The sequence below is a fragment of the Tenrec ecaudatus genome, chromosome 16, assembly GCF_050624435.1.
Source record: "Tenrec ecaudatus isolate mTenEca1 chromosome 16, mTenEca1.hap1, whole genome shotgun sequence".
Taxonomy (NCBI): Eukaryota; Metazoa; Chordata; class Mammalia; order Afrosoricida; family Tenrecidae; genus Tenrec; species Tenrec ecaudatus.
In genome coordinates, this window is record NC_134545.1 from 86,556,392 (window position 1) to 86,576,928 (window position 20,537).

Consider the following 20,537-nt stretch of genomic DNA (forward strand, 5'->3'; position numbering starts at 1 on the left):
CCTCTCTGTCCTAGGTTCCTTCTGTTTGCCAGCAGATCTGGGAGACATCTGTAGGGCTGTCCCACGGCCAAGACACAGAGTGGTCGGCAGTGTCCTGCCGGTGCCAGCATATAGTCAGACCACCTCAGGCACTGAGGAAGGGCCACTCAATGGGCTACCCTACTCTTTCCCCAGGAGGGTTCCAAGTTCAAGAGCCCCTTACCCAGCATGAGGGTGAGTAGGAGTGGGGGCCAGCTGAATGGTATGGTGGCAGTGTCCTAGCCAACCCTGCCTTCCAGCAGCTTCTCTGCAGGAGTGACTTGCCAAGAGCCAAAGTTTCCACTAAAGTGACCTCAGCACATTTAATCTCTTCAATTGGATTCTAATTCCAACCACTTGATTTAATTAGCCCAGGGAAAACCAGGGTGGGAAGCCAGTGCAGAGAGGCGCCTGTCTTTGGGAACAATGCCCTGGGCTTGGCTTCTGCTCTCAGGGCTTCTGGGGTATGGGCAGGACATGAGGGGCTCCTGGGGGTGCTGAGTTCTTGGGCAGCTGAGTGGCATCTGTGAAGAAATGCAGGTCCATGCCTTAGACTTAACCTGGTCAGGTCAGAGGAAAGACTGGCAAGAACCCAGATGTGGGGAGAAGGGGACGCTCTTCTCGCCCTCCCACCCGAAGGGTAAGAAAAGTGGCAGTCTGTCTGAATTGAGCTCTGTGCACCTTCACCGTGGGAGATACCCAGAGGAACAGCATCTGTTAGGGCAGGCAGGGAATCCCCAGGACCATGCAAATATGATGCACTTGGGGGCCCCCCAGGAGGACAGGGTAGTTTGCTAATACTGGAAATGAGTGTGTAGCACTCTTGTAGGGAGTAACACCTTACAGTGACAGTGTACAGAATCCCAACGTTGGGATTGGTCAACTTGCCTGAGTGGGACCATCGCAGAGGCAGAAAGAGGGCTCTCACTAATGGGACCAACACCAGGGGATTGCTTTAATTCAGTCTTTGAGAAATGAGTAGTGGGCAACAGAGATTAAGAGGGGAGGAAAAAAGACACTAAAAAGACTGTCCTGTACAAATCAATTTTTAATAACTTCCACTTGCCACCAGCTCCCTAGAGGTTTCTCACTGTGGAAAACATTAATAGCCCCAGGCTAGGCTATCCATCTTGTGATCAGAGATGACCCAACCCCTGATCTCGTAAGTGTCTACACAATATGCAACAGCAGCACGTTGGTGGCTTCTTGGGAACAAGTCTAGATCGGCTTCATGTGGGAGCCAGGATTCTGGTTCCTGGAGTGGGGCGAGGGGGCAAGAGAATCCCAAAGGCTTCTGAGGCTTTGTGGAGTAGCACCGGGGGTGGGATGCTCCACTCCCGGAGTCTTCCTGGGTTGCTGGCACCCTGTCCTCCCGGCAGCCTCAACAGAGAGTTTTAGAAAGGGGAATCTCAAAAAAAGAAAGTAAAGGAACAGGGGATCTCAGAGCCCAACTCCTTTTGAGGTGGGTGCAAGGCAAAGAGAGCCCTACAGTGCTCCCCATCCAACCCCCCCACCCGGGCCACCTGGAAGCTGTCAGAAGGAAGAATCCCAGGCCAACTCCCCAGAGGTCAGATTGGCCACAGCCCCACCCCACCAGGACCCAGGCAGACAGAATGAAGGCCTGTCAGAAGAGCAGGCTCTCTCCCTCATAGCCACCCAACCACAGCAGGAACGGATTCTTCCCCAGAGGAAATTCTCCAGCAGGCTGCATGTCAACAACAGCCTGGCAAGGGGGCGGACCACATGGAGGTGGCGGGAAGCTCAGGAGGCAGGAGAACTCCCAGAGGAGGGGGTCGTTGGGGAGGTGGAGAGAAGCTACAAGGAAAGAGAACTTGCAAAGTGGGCACCTGAGGGGTCCAGAAAACCTGTCCGTGTTTGTTTATTCAGACTCCCCATCCGGTTTAAAACAGATGACAAGTGAGAGCTCAGGTGGTAACCCTAATATGAAGAGGGGCCTGCAGCTGGGAACCTGGTGGCCAGACACTCCAGTCTCCCAGAGAAATCAGCTCTGGATTTAGAAACACAAAAAAGGTGGCCCCTTACTACCGACCCTGAGCCAGAGCTGGCCAGAGGCTAGCGGGGAAACAGATTTCAAACCCAGCTCATCGGCTCCAAGGAAGCAGGATGGATGTGGCTCCCCTTTCCTCTGGGAGATGATCGGGTTTCCAAAGTAGAGGAAGCCACAGCCTTTGATGGGGCTGGGGGCACTGGGGCTGCCCCACCAGCCCCTGAAAAGGCATGAGTGGCCAGATGTTGTCATGGCAATCAAACCAGTGAGCCTGTGTCCAGGTACACACCTTGGTGTGGCCACATTCTTGGAGACCTCTCTGTGCCCGCCCACCCTCCCCCATCTGATGGTCCCTGGCTTGCCCCACCTGCCCCGCTGTCCAAGCTCTACTGTGTGTGTGGCCTTCCCAGAGAGAACTCAGGGTCCGTGCTTTGCTCCCATCTTGAGGGGAGCCTTCTCTCCCCTCACTTTCCCCCCTCCAGCCCAGGAGCCTCATGGGTAAAGGCAGTCAGTGGCTGCTCAGGTGGGCGTAGCCTCAGGAAATGGTGGAGAACTCCTTGAGCAGCGCCTCCTGGCTGAGCGTGTGGAAGGCCAGGTTTCTCCGCACATTGGTGCTGATGGATCGAACCTGGGAAGTGGGGTGGGAGGGCACAAGGTAAGAGAAAACAGTAGAGTCAGTTACAAACAGGATGAAGGCAGTGCCTGAGGCACAGGGTCAGGGCAATGCTAGAAATTTCTCTCTGGGGAAAAGACCCTTTGCAGGCCAATGAGCAAACTGCTTGACCACAGCAGGAAGTAACCAAGAGGGGATTCTAATGGCTGCTGGCTCATGGAGGCCAGAGCTTGATCCCTACGTTGACCAGGGAGAGGGGACACTGCACTAGTCAGGGGTCTATGGAGAAGGGAAAACGGACGCAGGACCCACTTCCTTTAACCTTAGATCACTCATGTTCTGTACCCCGCTCTCTTCCAGCCTCCTCCTCGCTCTCCCTTTGAGTTGATGTCATTTTTCTGGTTGGACGGCGCTTCTAGTGAGCATGATCAGGCGACGGAGGTGAGGAGTCGTCCTGGGCTTGGGCGAAGGGCCCAGGGTCCTTAAGTTCCAGTGCAGCCCTCTTTGCACACCACCAGGTTGCTGCCTCCCCACTTTAGAGGGCGGAAAGCCTGGGACTTCTCCAGGTTGTGCCCCACTGCTCACAGCACACTCTCCCCACAGACTAACAGCCCTACAGGAAGTGCTGCCGTCTGTCCCCGAGGGGAGAGACAGTGGGGAAGGAGCCAGAGTTTGGGCCATACTCACTACCCATGGTAACTGGGGTGTGTGTGGTAGGCAGGCAAAGGATGAGGGCTTGGCAGGGAAGGGAGAAGGGTTTGTTTCTCTGGTCTGGGCCCCCAAGTCTAGGCAGCATTCCTTCCATTTCTGATTTGCTGGGGTAGAGGGAAAAGCAGGTGACTAAGCTCGGCTCCTCTGAGTAGACCGAACCAGACCAGGCCCTCCAGGCTGCCCAGCCTGAAGTACAGGAGGGGGAGAGCTGAGCTGAGTCCTGCAGAAGCAAGGAAGAGCCTCAAGACAGCACCTTGCTCCCTCCCTCTTCACCTCTCAATCATGCTGTTAATTCTTGGCTCCCGGTAACTCCCCCACATTAACTTAAAGTCTTGTCAGCCCCTCCATAAAAATGCTCTACACTGCTATCTCCTTATATTAACAGCTCCCTTCTTCTCAACTAACTCGCCCCAGAGCATGTGCCCCCTCACCTGGCACCAATGGAAGTCCAAAAGCCTGGGAATGTCTGATCAGGGCCAGAGGTGGACTGTGCCTAGCACACGATAGACACAACCTAAAATATCCAGCCCCCTTCTCTAAGGGCCTCAGAGATGGGCTGATGCAAGCTCTGCCCAGCAGAGGGAGGTTGAGGACCTGGGAAGTGGCACTGGGGCTGGTGGTATGTCCTTGACACAGCCTCCAGCCAAGCTGAGCTTTCTCTCATGAGCAGAGCCCCTCTGAGCACAAGGCAAGAGAGGGCAGATTGCGGCATCAGGGGATTCAGTGGGCCAAGGCCAAGGCCAAGGCTGAGGCTGCAGCTGCAGGAAGCAGGGGGGCTAGTAAGAGGAAAGAACTGGACTGGGAGGACATAAAGACTGGGGGCCAGCTAGGAATTTCTGAAGACGCTATGACCGCAGCAGGAGGAGGAGGAGGAGAATCAATTATTCTTGTGAGTTGCTCTGACTGCAGGCTAAGGAGTCATAAGCCAGGACTACTGCTGGGAGCACACGGCAAACCCCAGGCCAGCCGGGCCATGAAGGGCCGGCTCCTTGGTTGCTCTGGGCTTCTTGCCTTTCCCCACCTGGCACCACTGCCCTAAGGAAGGGGCTCAGCTCTCACTGCTTGCTCCTGGGACAGAAGCTGGACACTCAATCTCTGCAAATTCCTCAAACCCTAATGAGCCTTTGGAAGCCTGCAGTCATTCCCTGGCTGGCCACCTGCCCGCTGGGAAAGGGCCCCATGAGACAGAGGTAGTGCGGGGGGGGGGGGGCTGGAGACTCACCAGCTCCTTGAAGAAGGCCGCCTCCTTGTGCTGCTCTGAGTAACGCTCATACTGGTCCAGGCCATCCTGCAGTTTCAGTGTGAGTGTGTCGTAGTTGGCTCGTACCACCTCTAGCACCTGGGAGCGTCAAGGACCAGGCAGGGTTGGTTAAGCCATGCAAACTCCACGCCATGCAGCCCCCAAGCCCTTAGGAAATCAGATTTCACCCAGGACGACGGCCTAGAGAGCCACCTCACCACCAAAGCTCCTTGCTCATCACCTACTGCCTAGGAACCACAGGGAGCGATGCCTCGGGTCTCCAGAAACACTTTCCAATCACCCCCAGAACCGCCTGAGCACCCGGCTGGCCACCGGGGCAGGCGACTTTTGGGTCTGGTAAGAAGGCCTGTGCAGAACAGTGCATGACTGAGCTCCCCAGCATCCCAGTAGTTCCGTGGTTATTCAGCCTGTCCTGGCGCCTTCTCTGGAGGACTTTGCCCATGTGTGTGCCTCCTTCTCCCTCTCTGGGACCCACACTGCTTCAGCCCCACGATGTACCTGGGCGCCATCTGCCACTCAGCTCCGTCTCACAATACCAAGACCGTCTTCCCATTCTTGCCTGGATGGGACTTTCGGGCCGCCCAGTCTGGGCGTGTTCTAGAATAAACTAGCGCTAGCCTCATCCTCTTTCCTCTTGATGAGGGTCTGTCTCTGCCTGACTGGGGCCCTTTCTCTGGAGGGAGGACTCAGACCCCCACTGCGTCCAGATAACGTGAGGCCTTGGTGGTTCCAGAAGTTGGCCACCATGGCTAGGCCTGGTGTGACTTTGGCACACAAGACCATGAATCAAAGGCTTGGATTACAAGGCGGGAGATTGTAAGCTGGGCGAGGAGGAGACAAAGAGAGAGGCTACATGGTCCAGGAATTTGGTTGACAGCTGGTTATTCTATGTGCTGATTTGCCCTGGGAGGAAACTCCATGCCTAGGTAGGGAGCTGTGGTGGGCAGGGGGAGTGATGAGGCAGGCTGTGATGAGGGTGAAGAAGCTGGTGCCCGGACTGGTCAGCAGGACTGAGGATGGATTCACTGAGGTGACAAAGGTGCCCAGAGGCTATTCTCACCAATCCTGTCTGGTGCCACGGCAGGCTTCACTTGGGAGCAAGCCAGGTATGTTTCAGAGCCCAGGGAAGCCTTGTGTCCCTACAGGCGAGTCTCTGAGTTTGAGGGGTAGGGACAGCTAGGGCCAAGGTCTAGCTCAGGCGCTTTCCCTCCCTCCAGTCGCTTAGCTCCACAAGGTCACCTTTGTTTGGCTGTGTCCCATAGACCCAAGTACAGACTGACTCCTCTGCTCCTAATTCCCTTTGTCAACTCTGCAGGCAGGAGGACCGGTACCCAGCAACAGCAGTCACCCACAAAGTCATCTGGCTGCCTCCTGCACGTGGGCTGCACTCGTGGCTGGCACAACTATAGCCAAGGTCTTGGCTCAGAAACAAGTGGCTTAAGCCCAGAGAAAAGGCCTAATTCCTTCTGAGATGAACCAGCCCCCACGGATAAGGTACAATAGACCAAGGCACACTCTCCTAACCCTGGACTCACAGCGACCTCAGTAATGCTTAGGACCTAACAACCAGGACTCCGCCTTCCCCACAGGGTGTCAGGTCCCCAAACACAAATCCCCACTGCACAGAAACACTCTACCTCGGACACATCCAGAAGGCTCAGGCCCGCAGGTAAGGCTGCAGAGTTGGAAATCTCAGCTCTCACAATGCGGCTGTTTCCTTTCCCAGCAAAGTCCAGTTTGTGGCAGGAGGTGGAATCAGAGAAAGCCCTTGAGCTATTTGCTCCTTAGAGGGAATCCCAGGGCCTGGCTAGACTCAGAGAGGGCACGTCTTAGTCTTAGCTGCTCTCTGCGTCAACAATGCCCATCACCACGTCCTCCTCCACTTGGCTCTTTTATCCTCTTGGCTTAGGGCAGTGGTTCTCAACCTGTGGGTCGTGACCCGTTTGGAAGTCGAAGGGCCTTTTCAGAGGGGTTGCTCAATTCGGAACAGTAGCAAAATGACAGTTATGAAGTACCAATGAAAATAATGTTATGGTTGGGGGGACACCACAACATGAGGAACCGTATTATAGGGTCACGGCATTAGGAAGGTTAAGAACCACTGGCCTAAGGGAATCTTGCTTGCCAGTCATCTAGCCTCTGTCTTCTCCTGACCCTGGAACTTCGCTTTAATTCCTAAGGGAAGAAGACAGTTCAAGTTCAGGTCTGGACGACTTGCTCACTCTAACATGCCCCTGTCTGAGACTCCCACAGAGGCCTAGTCTGAGATGTGGCAGGGCAACTCTCAGGCAGAACACACTCTCCCAGACCCTCTGTGCTGAAAGGCTTGGATTTCACCCTCACGGGCATCTTCACCAGCTGGCTTCCTGGCAATGCCAAAGGCACCTCTCGGATTAGGATTATTTTCAGCCTGTCGAGCAACAGTCTTATCCCCAAGCACAAATCACTTTCTTCCATCAGCTCCTGTATGTCAGCTTCCCAGAACCATGCCCATTCCCTAAGACAAGGTAACCTGAAAGCCAGTGAAGGGCATGTAAGTCACATGCTCATTATCTTTGGCCCCCAAGCTCTTATGTGTGGGCCAGGAGCTTAAATTTTTTTTTTAAACCCAACTACACGAGCCACCCCTGTTTCTATGAGACCTTAGACAATTCACTGAAGCCCTTTTAGCCTCAGCCCTGCTACCTATGAAAGGCAACTTGAACTCACCTTCCTAAGATGACATGGGAATGGAAGTTCTGAGCTCTTGAAAGTGAGGTTGAAGGTACAATTGAGGGGACCACTATCATCACGGTGGTTAGGCAGTGTTTGCCTAGGCAGCTTTTGGGGTTCAAGATCTGCCTTCCCAGACCTATTTCAAATGGTCCTAGCTGCATAGACACTTCTTTATCACACACACAAACAATTCGGCATTTATATGAAAGACTGGCCTACGCAAATAGCCTCAGCTTCATAGACTTGTCCTGGCATACTCTGCCTCTGGAGGGGCACCTACACACCCGTCCCTGAGGCCGCTGGAGGGGAAGGGCCTGCAGGAGAAGACAGCAAAGTCATTAAGAACATTGGCTACAGGATCAGAGAGACCTGTCTCAATCTGCTGTGTAAACTTACATGAGAAATTAATTTGTCATTATGAGCCTCACTTTTCTTTGCCTGTAAAATGGGGTACTGCTCCCTATTTTCATAAGGCTGATGGGAGGATGAAATGAGATATCCATGTGAAATGACCATGGAGTAGCTGGCCCCTAATGATTGGTTGCTGATGCGACAGTGAAAGGAAGTTCCTGCTGTTCCAAGAGCACTGTAACCCCACACTAGGACTATATCAGAATGCCCAGACCCCAATGTCAACGCAAGAGCCTTGAGTAGTACAGGGGGGGCAGGTTATACTACAGAAAGTATCAGTAGAGAGTCCTCCAGAGGCCTGGCCTTGCATGACACCGGCTGTGAGGGTTATGAGGGACAGCGATCTCAGTGCAAGAGGTTAGCTCAAATTTGCTGAAAAGGTTTCAGACATATAGCCCTCTTCCAGCACACACAATGGGCATTCTGCATAAACTATTCATAAGACCGCGTCCTAGTTTTGAGCAGAATCTTTGAACTGGGAAAGGAGTCCTGGCTGAGGAGTGGTTAAAATGCTTGGCTACCCATCTGAGATATGCAAATCAAATTAATGATGAAAAAAAAAACAACCGCAATAACATCAACAACAAACATAAAACAAGGATGAGTACTACCTCACTCCAGCATCGATGGCCAAGCTAAAAAACCCTGAAAAGAGCAAATGCTGGAGGTGGGGAGATGGGACCCTCATATACTGAGGTTGGACTAGAAAATGGCTCGACTGTGGAAACGGATATGATATGTCCTCAACAAACTGGGAATAGGCAGACCACATGACCCAGCAAGCCCTCTACTTGGCATACATCGTAAAGAAATAAGAGCTGAAACACAAACAGCCATGTGCACAGCCCTGTGCATCACAGTACTATCTACTCACAATAGCAAACAGAGGGAAACACCTAAATGCCCAATGGAGGGAGAACGGATGAATCACTTTGCTACAAGAACCCAAAGGGAGACATTAAAGAATAATGCTGAATGTGGGAGACACGGCACAAAACGCATGAACCTGGAGGGCGTTATGCTGAGGGAAATCAGTCAAACATTGCATGAGACAACTGTTATTTTTTAAATTCAGAGAAGTAAAACAAACAGGTGTGGGAAGGGAAGGTCAGAAAGGGGAGATGCCAGGTGTTATTCGGGTGAAGGGAAGACAATGTCCAGTAAGAGGGGGATGGGAGAGGAACGTCGCCAACAGGAGAAGACGATGGGAGGTTTGATGATTTGTTGAATGTGAAACTGATGATGTTATAAAAAATTGACAAAAAGGGCTGCACTACCAATCAAAAGGTTGACTGCAAAGGAAAAAAAAAAAGGTTGACCTCTTGAACCTGGCAGGGACGCCCTGTGAGCAAGGAACAGCAGTTTGTTCCTCTAAAGAGCCCTTTGAAGCCATGCAGGGTCCTTCTACTCTGTCCTACAGAGAAGCTATGAGTCAGAACCGACTCAATGGCAGTGAGGTTTTTTTTGGTTTTGTTTTGAAACCCAAACAACTCCTAGGATGAAGATAACAGCAAACAAGAAGCATTAAGTTATAAAAGTCCCTGGCCGTGGCTCCCAATCCTTGATTACAGAGGGCTGTGCCCGGTGCCTGCAAGGATGCTGAGTCCGTCCGTTTCAAAGCCCGAATGGACTGAATTTCCAGCAGAAAGAGGACAACTGAGAAGCAGGGGGAAACCCAATAGCAAACTGACGATCACAACCCTGTTCTCAATGTGAGCTGATAGCTACAGGAAGAACTATTTGGGGGAAAGCATTTAAGAATCCATATTCAATGTCCTTAGAAGCAGCAGTTTGGAAATCAAATGACATATTGTATTGGGCAAATCTGCTACAAGAGACCTTTTTTAAAAAGTGCTAAAAAGCAAAGCTATCCGTTTGACGACTATGAGGTACCTGACCCAAGCCATTAATTTTCAGTTGTCTCATACACATGAAAAAACTAGACAATGAATAAGGAAGACCAAAGAGCAATTAATGCCTTTGAATTATGGTGCTGGCCAAAAAAAAAAAATTGAATACACCATGAACTGCCAGCACAGTGAACAAATCTGTCATGGAAGAAGTACAGCCATAATGCCCCTTCGAAGGGAGAATGTCGAGACTACCTCACGTGTACTTTGCCCAGGACGGTCAGGAGAGAGCAGTCCCGGGAGAAGGCCATCATTGTGTCTGTTACAGTAGCGCATCAGCAAAAAAATACAAGGAGCCACTTGGCCCAGTGGCTGTTAACAGTGGACTCAAATATCGTACTAGAGAAAAGGCAACAAAGGCAAACACTATTAGAGACATGTGCCACGATTACAGTAATAACAATAGTCTATGAATGGCCACACAGACACCTCAACTGAACAGCAGAAGGGAAGGTGAGTGGGACTACAGCATGAATATATGTGAAGGTAAGTTAAAAAGCATTGCTACAAAATCACAGAAATCCCCAGTAAGCACAGATACCAAAATAGGAAGCTATTGTTTCTTGACATATCATCCATCCAGGCCTATCCACTTCTGAAGGTGGGGTTTCCAACTCTCAAACCCTTCCCTCAAAGAATCCTCTACTCCTTCATTCACACGAGGTCAAAATGGCAGCTTCGGCACCCTCCCAGGCCTCGCATTGTGATCCTTTGCGCTGCTCTTTGAGTTTGCAGAACAACAAACAAGTCTGAAAGGGCAAGATCGAAGCTGGAAGGTCTAAGGGGTAAGGCCTACCAACAAATTCTCCGAGGACAGCCTTTGCCACCCTTGAAGAAGGTCTATTGTTGTGATGGGAAAATTGGCTTTGGTGCAACTTTCCTGGTCTTTTTCTCAATTACGCAGTTTTTAATGTTCTTAAAACATCTTCATAATAAACCCATGTGACTGCCCTATGCCCTTTGGGAGAACTCTATCAAGACTACCCTGTAAGAATCTCAAAAAACTCGAGAGCCAATGCACAGAGAGGACCAGAGGGCCAGCCCCACGATGACACGTGACGTCCCTCTCTGACCCACAGAGCTACAAGGGACAACACTGGAGGCACATTGTGGGAACTGTGCCCGATCTGACCCTACCACACCCGGGCGAAACACTAAGGGCGTGCAACAGAGCAGCAGGAGGAGAAATGCAATAAAATCCCCGGGGCCAAGCCATGGCACCCCATCAGACTCGGCTGGAAAACACTCCTAAAGGTCAACAAACAGACCTTGAACTATTTACTGGCTTTTTATTGATCTTTTTTTTTTTTTGGTTGCTGTTTTGTTTTTCTTTTGTTGCTTTGTTTTGCTCTGTCTTTTTTTGTCCATATTATTATCTCTGCAGGTCTATCTAGACAAAATAGGCGGGATAAACAAGCTGGAGGAGAAAACAATGGGACCGAAGTTTCTGGGGGGACATGGGAGAAGGGGAGGTGGGGGAAAAGAAGTGGTGTTAACAAATCGAGGCACAAGGGAACTACAAGTGATCTAAAATCAGTGGTGAGGAGGGTATAAGAGGTCTGGTAGGGCTTGATCAGGGCAATATAACTGAGAGGAATTACTGAAACCCAAATGAAGGCTGAGCATGATAGTGGGACAAGAGGAAAGTAAAAGGAAATAGAGGAAAGCACTAGGAGGGAAAGGGCATTTATAGAGGTCTAAATACAGCATATGTAAATATATTTGTATTTGATGATGGGGAAATAGATCCATGTGCATATATTTATAGGTTTAGTATTAAGGTAGCAGATAGACATTGGGCTTCCACTCAAGTAGTCTCTCAATGCAAGAACACTTTGTTAAACTGGCATTCCATGACGCTCAGCTTCCCGACAGGATCGCTGAAGACAAAGCGGGTGTATAAGCAAATGTGGGGAAGAAAGATGATGGTGCCCGACTATCAAAACATACATCGTCTGGGATCTTAAAGGCTTGAAGGTAAACAAGTGGCCACCTAACTGTGAAGCAACAAAGCCCACATGGAAGATGCACACTAGCTGTGTGATCATGAGGTGTTGATGGGGCCAGGTATCAGGCATCAAAGAACAAAAAATTCCTATCATTGTGAATGAGGGGGAGTGTGGAGTGGAGACCCAAAGCCCATCTGTAGATAATCAGACATCACCTTACAGAAAGGTCATAAGGAAGAGACAAGTCAGTCAGGATGCAGTAGAGCACCAATGAAACATACAACTTTCCTCCAGTTCTTTAATGCATCTGCCCCCCCCCTTTTATGACCCCAATTCTACCTTACAAATCTGGCTAGTCTAGAGGATGTACACAGATACAAAGAAGAGTTGGAAACACAGGGAAACCAGGATAGATAAACCCCATCAGGACCAATAATGAGAGTAGTGATACCAGGAGGGTAAAGGGGGGTGGGGAGAAAGGGGAAAACCATCACAATGATCTCTATATAACCCCCTTCCAAGGTGAGGGACAACAGAAAAGTGGGTGAAGGGAGACATTGGTCAGTGTAAGACATGAAAAACCATTTACAAAAAAATACAAAAAAAAAAAAAAAGAAAAACCATTTACAAATTATCAAGGGTGAGAGAGGGAGGGAGGGGAAAATGAGCTGTTACCAAGGGCTCAAGTAGAAAGAAAATGTTTTGAAAATAATGATGGCAACAAACATACAAATGTGCTTGACACAATGGATGGATGTATAATTTTTGATAAGAAGTGTATGAGCCCCCAATAAAGTGATTAAAAAAAGAATCTCGGGGGACAGACACCAGAAAAGTGGGTAAAGGGAGACATCGGACAGTGTTAAGACAAGACAAAATAATAATAAAAATTATAAATTATCAAGGGTTCATGAGGGAGGGGGGAACAGGGAGGGAGGGGAAAATGAGCTGATACTAAGGGCTCAAGTAGAAAACAAATGTTTTAAGAATGATAATGGCAACAAATGTACAAATGTGTTTGACACAATGGATGGATGTATGGATGGTGATTAGAGTTGTATGAGCCCTCAATAAAAAAAAAAATCTCAAAAAAAGTCACCATTTCTAAGTTTCTAAGGTTTCCAAAAGTTTGTGTGAAAAGTTCATTATCTTAATTTTTTTAAATCATTTTATTGGGGGCTCATACAACTTATCACAATCTATACATACATAAATTGTATAAAGCACATTTGTACATGTTACCCAAATTCATTATCTTTTAACTCCATTAAAAATTAACTCCATTTTCCCACAAACTTTTTGAATCACACTCATATGACACAGTGACATTAATTACATCTACCATGTAGTGCAACCATCTCCACGATCTATTTACAAATTTTTTCATCATTCCAAAAAGAAACTGTTTTCTTTAATCAATACCTCCCCCATTACACTTGATTAATCTGATTTTTAATACATCAAATACTTTCTCTTCTACTTTTCTTCTTTTAGTCTACCTCAATAACTTTCATTCATCTTCTGTTTTCTATTTGGAATGAATGTTTCCCACGAAATTGAAAGATTCAGATAAGGCAGACTTGGTGCTGGCAAAAGAGACAAACATGACATGCCCTCAAATTGTAGCTGTGTTTTATGAGAAGAGACTTATGCTCAATAATTGTTTGCATTGCTTCACACACACGGTTTTGGGAGTTGTTTGGGTTATTTTTTGTTGTTCTTATTGTTACTTTGAACAAATAAAGCTTTAGGTAGTAGCTTCATTTATCAGAAAAATATTTGCTACCATAGTATGATACCATATAATGCATAGTGCCGATGCATTAGAGAATAGCTTTTCTAAATACCTGGAAACTTTACTGAATCAACATTTATGTTTAACCCATAATGTATGCCTAAGGGCCATTCTGTGTGGGATATAAGAAGACTTTTCCCCTCCAGGACAGATGATCCCTTCAGGACCAGTGGTGGGAATGGTGATATCAGGAGGGTGGGTAGAAAGGGGGAACCGATTACAAGGATCTACATAAAACCTCCTCCCTGAGGGATGGACAACAGAAAAGTGGGTGAAGGGAGACGTCAGAAAGTGTAAGATATGACGAAATAATAATTTATAAATTATCAAGGATTCATGAGGGAGGTGGGTGCGGGGGCGGGGGCGGGGCGGGGAATGACGAGCTGATTATCAAGGGCTCAAGGAGAAAGCAAATGTTTTGAGAATGGTGATGGCAACAAATGTACAAATGTGCTTGACACAATGGATGTATATGTATGGATTGTGATAAGAGTTGTACGAGTCCCCAATAAAATAATTTTTTTAAACCTAGTTTTCCCTAGCTTCTCTCCCCCAAATATCTATGTCAGACCTAGGACACTACTTGCAACGATTAATGGCAAATGATTGTCAAGTTATTTCCCTGAAGGCACTAAACCCTAGTGTCTGTCCTGATGTAAGTGGGGCTCACTCCCTGCTGTTAGGGACCCTGGCTTGCTTCTCCCGAAAGCTCAGAACAAATCAAGTCTCCAGCTCAAGGGCAATCAAGGTTAGGCCGCCATAATGAATCTAGGATCCGCACATCTTCCATATGTATACCCTTCATCCCTCCTCTTCCTGTAACATGTACACCCCTAGATTTCCCCCTCCCATTACTGTCTTACCTATAGTACATCCCCTTACCTGTAATTAGGGTAAGATATATAAGCCTCGGTTAGAAATAGATCTCTCTCCCTCAGGCTCCCTCTGCCCTCACAGTGTGCGGACCTGGCTGTTGAGATCATGGCCGTCTAGAAGGTGAGTGTGGTACCATGAAATGTGCTGACTCCTTTATTTTACCTTCTCTCCCATCTCTATTATTCTCTGTGACTTTACTATAATGTGTACATTTTAACCGTACAATTCCGCTTACTGAACCCATGATTGGTTGTGGGGGGCTGGCTTCCCCAACAATTCTGGGTTTTCAGTTCTTTGTTTTTTGTGTGTGTCTATACATAAATATATATGTAGATATTGTTTTACTTTACACTCACCCAAACCAACACTATTCTGAACTAAGACGGCATCTAACAACCATGGGTACCCCGCTGGTGTCTCAGGACGCGGTCCTGAGCAACTCAAGCAATGATCCCCTCAGGTAAACTGGGTGGAGGGCCTAAGCTTTCAAATAAAAAAAGTGAACCAGTAATTGATTGAACAATTGAAAATCTCTAACAAAATCCATACCTGTAGAATCAGGTGTGGTTATAAATGACACTATCTAAATATTTGCCACATTCCTGGAGTGAAAACGAGACTATTATTGGTACGTTTTAACAAGTCAAGCAAGGCTTAGTTAAATGGCATTAGTTCCTTTTAGGTAGGCAATCCTGTTCAGAAAGTTGAAATCCCTGTGCTATATTGACTAAAAGGTCATGATTCATGGAATGTCCTTAAGGTCTGGTTAGTAGAAACTTACTAAGATGGTTAGCGATGTTGTAGCTTAGGACCTGCTGGTATAAATGGGTAAACAAATTTGTAATCTTAACTAGTGACCTGCATTTTTTTATTTTTAAAATTTTCATCTCATCCCATTCCTTCCATGTAGGTTCAATCTTCTTACAGTTTGGGTTACTCTGGTTCAGCTGAAGCCTAGATGTCAGGGGAGCCAGCCCCTAACACATCATGTCTGGTAGGTGCAATTGTACAGTGATCATAAGTAAAGATTATAGTAAAGTCATGAGATAGGAGAGAGATTGAAATAATGCTCACTCCAGCCTCACTTGGTGGTCCACATGGAGAGAGTGATATTTATTGCTAATCAAATCTTATATATTCTCTGGGGATGTGCAAGCCCCCTAATTACAGGTGAAGACATACGTCACAGGAAAGAGTTATGTTATAGGTAACATAGTAATGGGAGGGGGTGAAGTAGGGGTACATATGCTAAAAGAAGAGGAGGGAATAAGGGCACACATGTGACAAGATGGGCGGACCCTAGATTCATGATGGCGGCCTAACCTTGGTTGCCTTAGAGCCAGCGCCTTTATTGAGCCTAAGTTTTCAGGGGAAGCAATGCACTGACCCTGACAGCAGTGAGTGAGCCCTGCCTATTGAGGGAGAAACAATGGTGCCTGCTTGCTCTGGATGGCTGGAGTCTTCAGAGAGATAACTTGACCATCATTTACCATGAGTTGCAAGCAGTGTCCTAGGTCTGACATATATTTGGGGGAGACTACTTGGGAGAAATCCTTCTGTTTCCCACATCTAGAAAACTAATTTAGTAGTCATCAGAATGTTAATCCAATTGTATCCTATTTACTTTTTTGTAAACAATGGGGAACAGTGGTCAGTAAATAGTTTTATAAATATTCCTTTAGAAAGGCAAATTCATTATATATATATATTTTACAACAGTTAAAAAAAAGTTTAAGAGGTTTAACTGTAGTTATTTGGTGGCCACGATGATCTGGAGCTACCCAGTGCAATGGGAGGCAAACATACCTCTTTATGCAAAACTGCCCCCGGGACACAACAACAGGAATCACAGATCTGGATGGAACCTATGAAATAAGCTAACTAGTACATGGTGCATGTCACAAATGAATAACAAGAAATCCGGAAAGATTTCAACTTGTTTGAAGTCACACCAGGATTTTTCTGACTCTCAGTCAGTCGTCTTGTATTAATGAGCATGCTAGCTATTACACGGTGTTCCCATGTTTGTAGGCTATACTTGGTCATCCAAAGAAAAGAGATTTGGGAATTCAAACCCAATCATCTTCAGAAATGGGGAGCGTAATCAATGGAGAGCTGTGGCAGGAGGGCGACCTTGCTTGATGTTGGAGCTTTTCAGGTTACTGCAAAGCCCCCTTGGTTTGCAATTGCCACCAGTAGCAGCAGCAGCCCTTACTCAACGCCCTTGGTTAAAAACCCACCATCAAGTACATCCTGCCTGATAGCGACCTTGGAGAGTAGAGGAGAACTGCCCCATAGGGTTTACAAGGCTGACCTTTAGGTTAGGAGCCAAGCACTCGACCACTGGGTTCCAATAACATTTTATGTACCACTTCAAATTCATCATGAGCAAAATCTAGCTTTACTTGCTCTTTTAAAAATAGACACTGTTTAGAAGCTGAAAATGGAAAGGTCTTTAATCTTTGAGTTTCTTCAGTCTCAGCCATCCTGTGGTCTCCAGGCTTGGTATGGGATGTCAGAGACTCAATCAGTTCCTTCTGCAATGAATGTTCACTCCAGTCTCCCAAAGAGTCTGTAACCACTCTGTTCCACTCTCAGGCAATTCTGCTTGCAATCTACAAACTCTCTAAATCATAGAGAAATTAATCTCTGGATGCTTTGAAACAGAGGAGTTAAAAGAAAACTGGGGGTGGGGGTGGGAAATGACAAGGCTATCTAGAAGATGAAAATAGTTTTAAAAGACATTTTCATGACAGAAAATCTCCACTCATCTCTCCCACTAGACTCTAATCATTTGCTCTATTTTGGACATTTACTTACTAGTAGGAGAATATGATTTTTAGAGCCCCCTTTTTCCTCCCCACAAAGCAAAAAGGAGAATCTAAAGGGTCAAGCTCTGAAATCCTAAACAAGACCATCACCAAGCACAGTCTGGACATGGTCCTTGCTTCTCTCTCCCATCAGTTAGGAGGTTGAACAGGTATGCCGATTCTACAAGCTAATGATGCGAGCGTTTGGTCCATGACAATTTACGGGGAACTAGGAAGCTCCTCCATTATGATAGTTCAGGGCTTGGATACACCTATCCTGCTGCCCAGAGAATGGAGATGGCTTGAGTCATCAGGTTTGCTCCCATGTCATTTCTGTTCACTGCACAGAGTCTTATCACGAAAAGAAACATAGTGAGTAGGCGCGGGGCTTCAATAATGGTCAGCAAATGAACTGCTAGAGGAGAAGAAAGTCCAAGTGGCTGTGGGCAGTTTTCCAGAGGTCTATCTTTGTCACTGGAGGGACAACCTGGCAAATCAAATAGACCATTTACTAGCCAGGAAACCTGACATCCTTTCCCTTCTACTACCCACTAAACATCCTCAAGCTCAAAAGAAGGTATCTTTTCCCATAAAAATGAAAATGTCCCACTCAGAACACTGCCTAACTCCCTTTCCTGGATTTGTAACAAGGCTGAAACATTCTATGAACTTTGGCAAGAAGCTGGGGAGAAATAAGGGAAATGATCTTTCATGGTCTCTGAAAGGATTTGATCTGGACTCCCTCCTTTTCTTCCCTTAAGACCAGACCAGCCTCAGAACTAGTCATGTGACTCTCAAAGAGGGACACCCTCTTCTCTGTCAGAGGCAATACAAGTGTACCCTAATCTTGCAATGTCACTGGTCCAAGAATAGTCTCTCTGTGGCATTCTCACACTTAAGCTAAGTGTGGTTGGGCACTGGACAGCTTGCAAGAAAGATTCTGATGACAAAGAGGCAATAAGCCACTTCTTACTCCCCCACAAACCATATTTGTTCTTCTAAAATCAGGACAAGTTAAGTTAAACGAGAAGCCCTGCTAAGACGCTCTTCTTTCATTGATGGGTCCCTGCTGGGGCTAGCTGTACCTAGGAACTGAAAAAGAGTTGCTACCAGTAGTCAGTCATTTTCAAGCTAGCCCAATGCTCACAAATATGGCTCTAGGAGTCAGCCTCCCTGAGCTCATATTCCAGTTCTTACAAGCAGGGTGAGCCAGCTCCCTCGTCTGCACAACAGGGCAATAATAGCATCCGTCACATAGAACTGTTTGTGAGGGCTGAGGAAAGCGATGCAGATAAAGTGCTAGTGTAGTGCTAGACGTACCAAAAGAGCTCAATAAATAGACCAGGTATTTCTCGTTCTCACTCTGACATGAACAATGGCTTTTTCGGGCTTGGATTGGGAAGGTGGACCTATTGCCATAGCTTTCCTTCCAGCCTCAAGCAGGAACAAGCAAGCCGAGGGCGTTCCCCTTACCCGCCTTTCTGGAGTGATCTGTCTTCTCTGGGAGCCCAGTGAGGGGGTTCCTGGGGGAGGGAAGAGCCCACTCCTCTGAGGTGGTGCTCAAGCAGGAGCAGGGGCAGGCCGGCACTGGAGCAGGCCCTCTCCTGGAGAAAGAAATAGACTACTACTACTGATTTGCTCAGAGAGGATGTTCTTGTTAGATTCTCAAGCACCCCGAGTGAAAAGACCCACCCCATCGCTTTACAGACTTCACAATACCTAGCAGAGTCTTGTGAGACAGAAAATGTTCAACCTGTTTGTGGACTAATGCAGTAGTCTACAGAGGAGGACCCAGCCAAAAGTGTGTGGAAGTGCTCATGGAGGTCAGTCACATGGCAAGATGAGCCCGAGGGCCTGACAGTACCCTCTGATAGACTCCTCAAGTCCCCAGAGACCACCACAGAAAGGAAAACACACGTCAGCACAGAGAGGGCTGGGTCAGGAGCACTTGTGGGATTTGGCGTCAGCTACATACCTAACCAGTGAATAGAATAGGTTGCCAGCTTGAGAGAGCCTCCCATCTTTTAAGACAAGAAAAACAGAGGAATCTAAATCTTCTTTTGCCTACCACCTCCTCCACGGGTCAGCTGGTTCTGTGTGCAAAACTCTCCTCTTGCATAGCAGGTCTCTGGAGGCAGCTGGAGGGAGGGCTGTCAACGCAGCAGCACTGACAGCTGAGGCTCCACCCCAAGAGCAGATGGCTTTGGCTTAACCCTGCTCTTCTGATGAGATATAGTCAGCACAGAGGAGCAAACGGTGGAACAGTGGGGAGCGCGCGCACACACACACAGACACACACACACACACACACACGGGCGCGCGCGTTACAATGCTCATCCATCGTTTTTTGACCCATTCTGAAATGCCCTTCTGAGGTATGCTCAATTTAGGACAGATTTCAAGTGCAGAAATTCTGTTCAATTGTTCCGTGTACCCATTAGATAACTGTCCAAAATTATCTAAGCAGGCACACATGGTGATCTTTGAGCAATCAGGTTCAAAGTCTTGCTGAGTTATTTTTAGCACTTGTTTGCATACTGCAACTAACAGTTTCATCTGACAAGATGACGAAAAGAAAGACTTAGATTCAAGAGTTCTATGGTCCACTAGTACTCAGAGCAGGCAATTCACTTCCTTTAGATGCCGTCTGCTTAACCTTCCCCTACACAGGGCAGAGCTTTGTCCCTGGCTGGTTGGCAGTCTTTTAGCAGACAGTTAAGATCATCAGTGATTTGCATTCTTGTTTTGAGAGGTTTGAAGGACAAATCTTTGCTAATGATCAAAGCTAGGTCCTGTACCCAAAAATATAAGGAAAAATTCGGAAAGGGGAAAAATTAAACTTTCTAGTAAAGCACCTTCTAAAGCACACAAGATGTTCGGTGTATATACATATATACATATATATAGTTGCCTTTTCTGCAGTAAAACAGAGTATATGCTAAGCCATAAGGTAAGTCTCAAATTTAAGAGGACAGACACGCAACCCACCGCTATCAAGGCAATTCAGAACACTAGAGATCTCACAGGACAGGGCAGAACTGCTTCTAAGGCTGTGAATATTTATTTGTTTTTACAGTTTTATTGGCACCTAATTCACATAAGGGTGTAAATCTTTACAGAAGCCGACTTTCAGCGCATTCTCCCCTGCAGCAACCTGTGGGTTTGAACCACTGACCTTTTACCTAGCAATAGGGTGCTTTAGTCACTAGGGCTCATTTTCTGAACCTTAGGGAACTAAAAATAAGTAACAGAAATTTATCAAGGGTTCATGAGGGAGGGGTGGAGGGTGGGAAAAAAATGAGGAGCCGATACCAAGGGCTCAAATGTTTTGAAAATGCTGATGGCAACAAATGTACAAATGTGCTTGATAAAATGGGTGCATGTATGTATTGTGATAAGAGCTGTATGAGCCCCCAATAAAATGATTTTTAAAAAAGGAGAAAAATATATCTGGAAAAGC

The 20,537-nt window shown here is 47.3% G+C and overlaps 1 protein-coding gene across 1 annotated transcript in view; it reads right to left on the bottom strand.

The window, feature by feature from the left end:
• Nucleotides 1-1,866: 1,866 nt before the first annotated feature.
• Nucleotides 1,867-20,537, bottom strand: part of ARMH3 (armadillo like helical domain containing 3) — a 223,859-nt gene continuing 205,188 nt past the window's right edge. Inside the window, exons 25-26 of the mRNA XM_075534065.1 lie at nt 4,573-4,689; nt 1,867-2,654 (exon numbers count right to left, since the gene is read on the bottom strand). Coding sequence (XP_075390180.1) covers nt 2,562-2,654; nt 4,573-4,689 — 210 coding nt within the window. The 3' untranslated portion in view covers nt 1,867-2,561. The remainder of the gene's footprint in view (nt 2,655-4,572; nt 4,690-20,537) is intronic.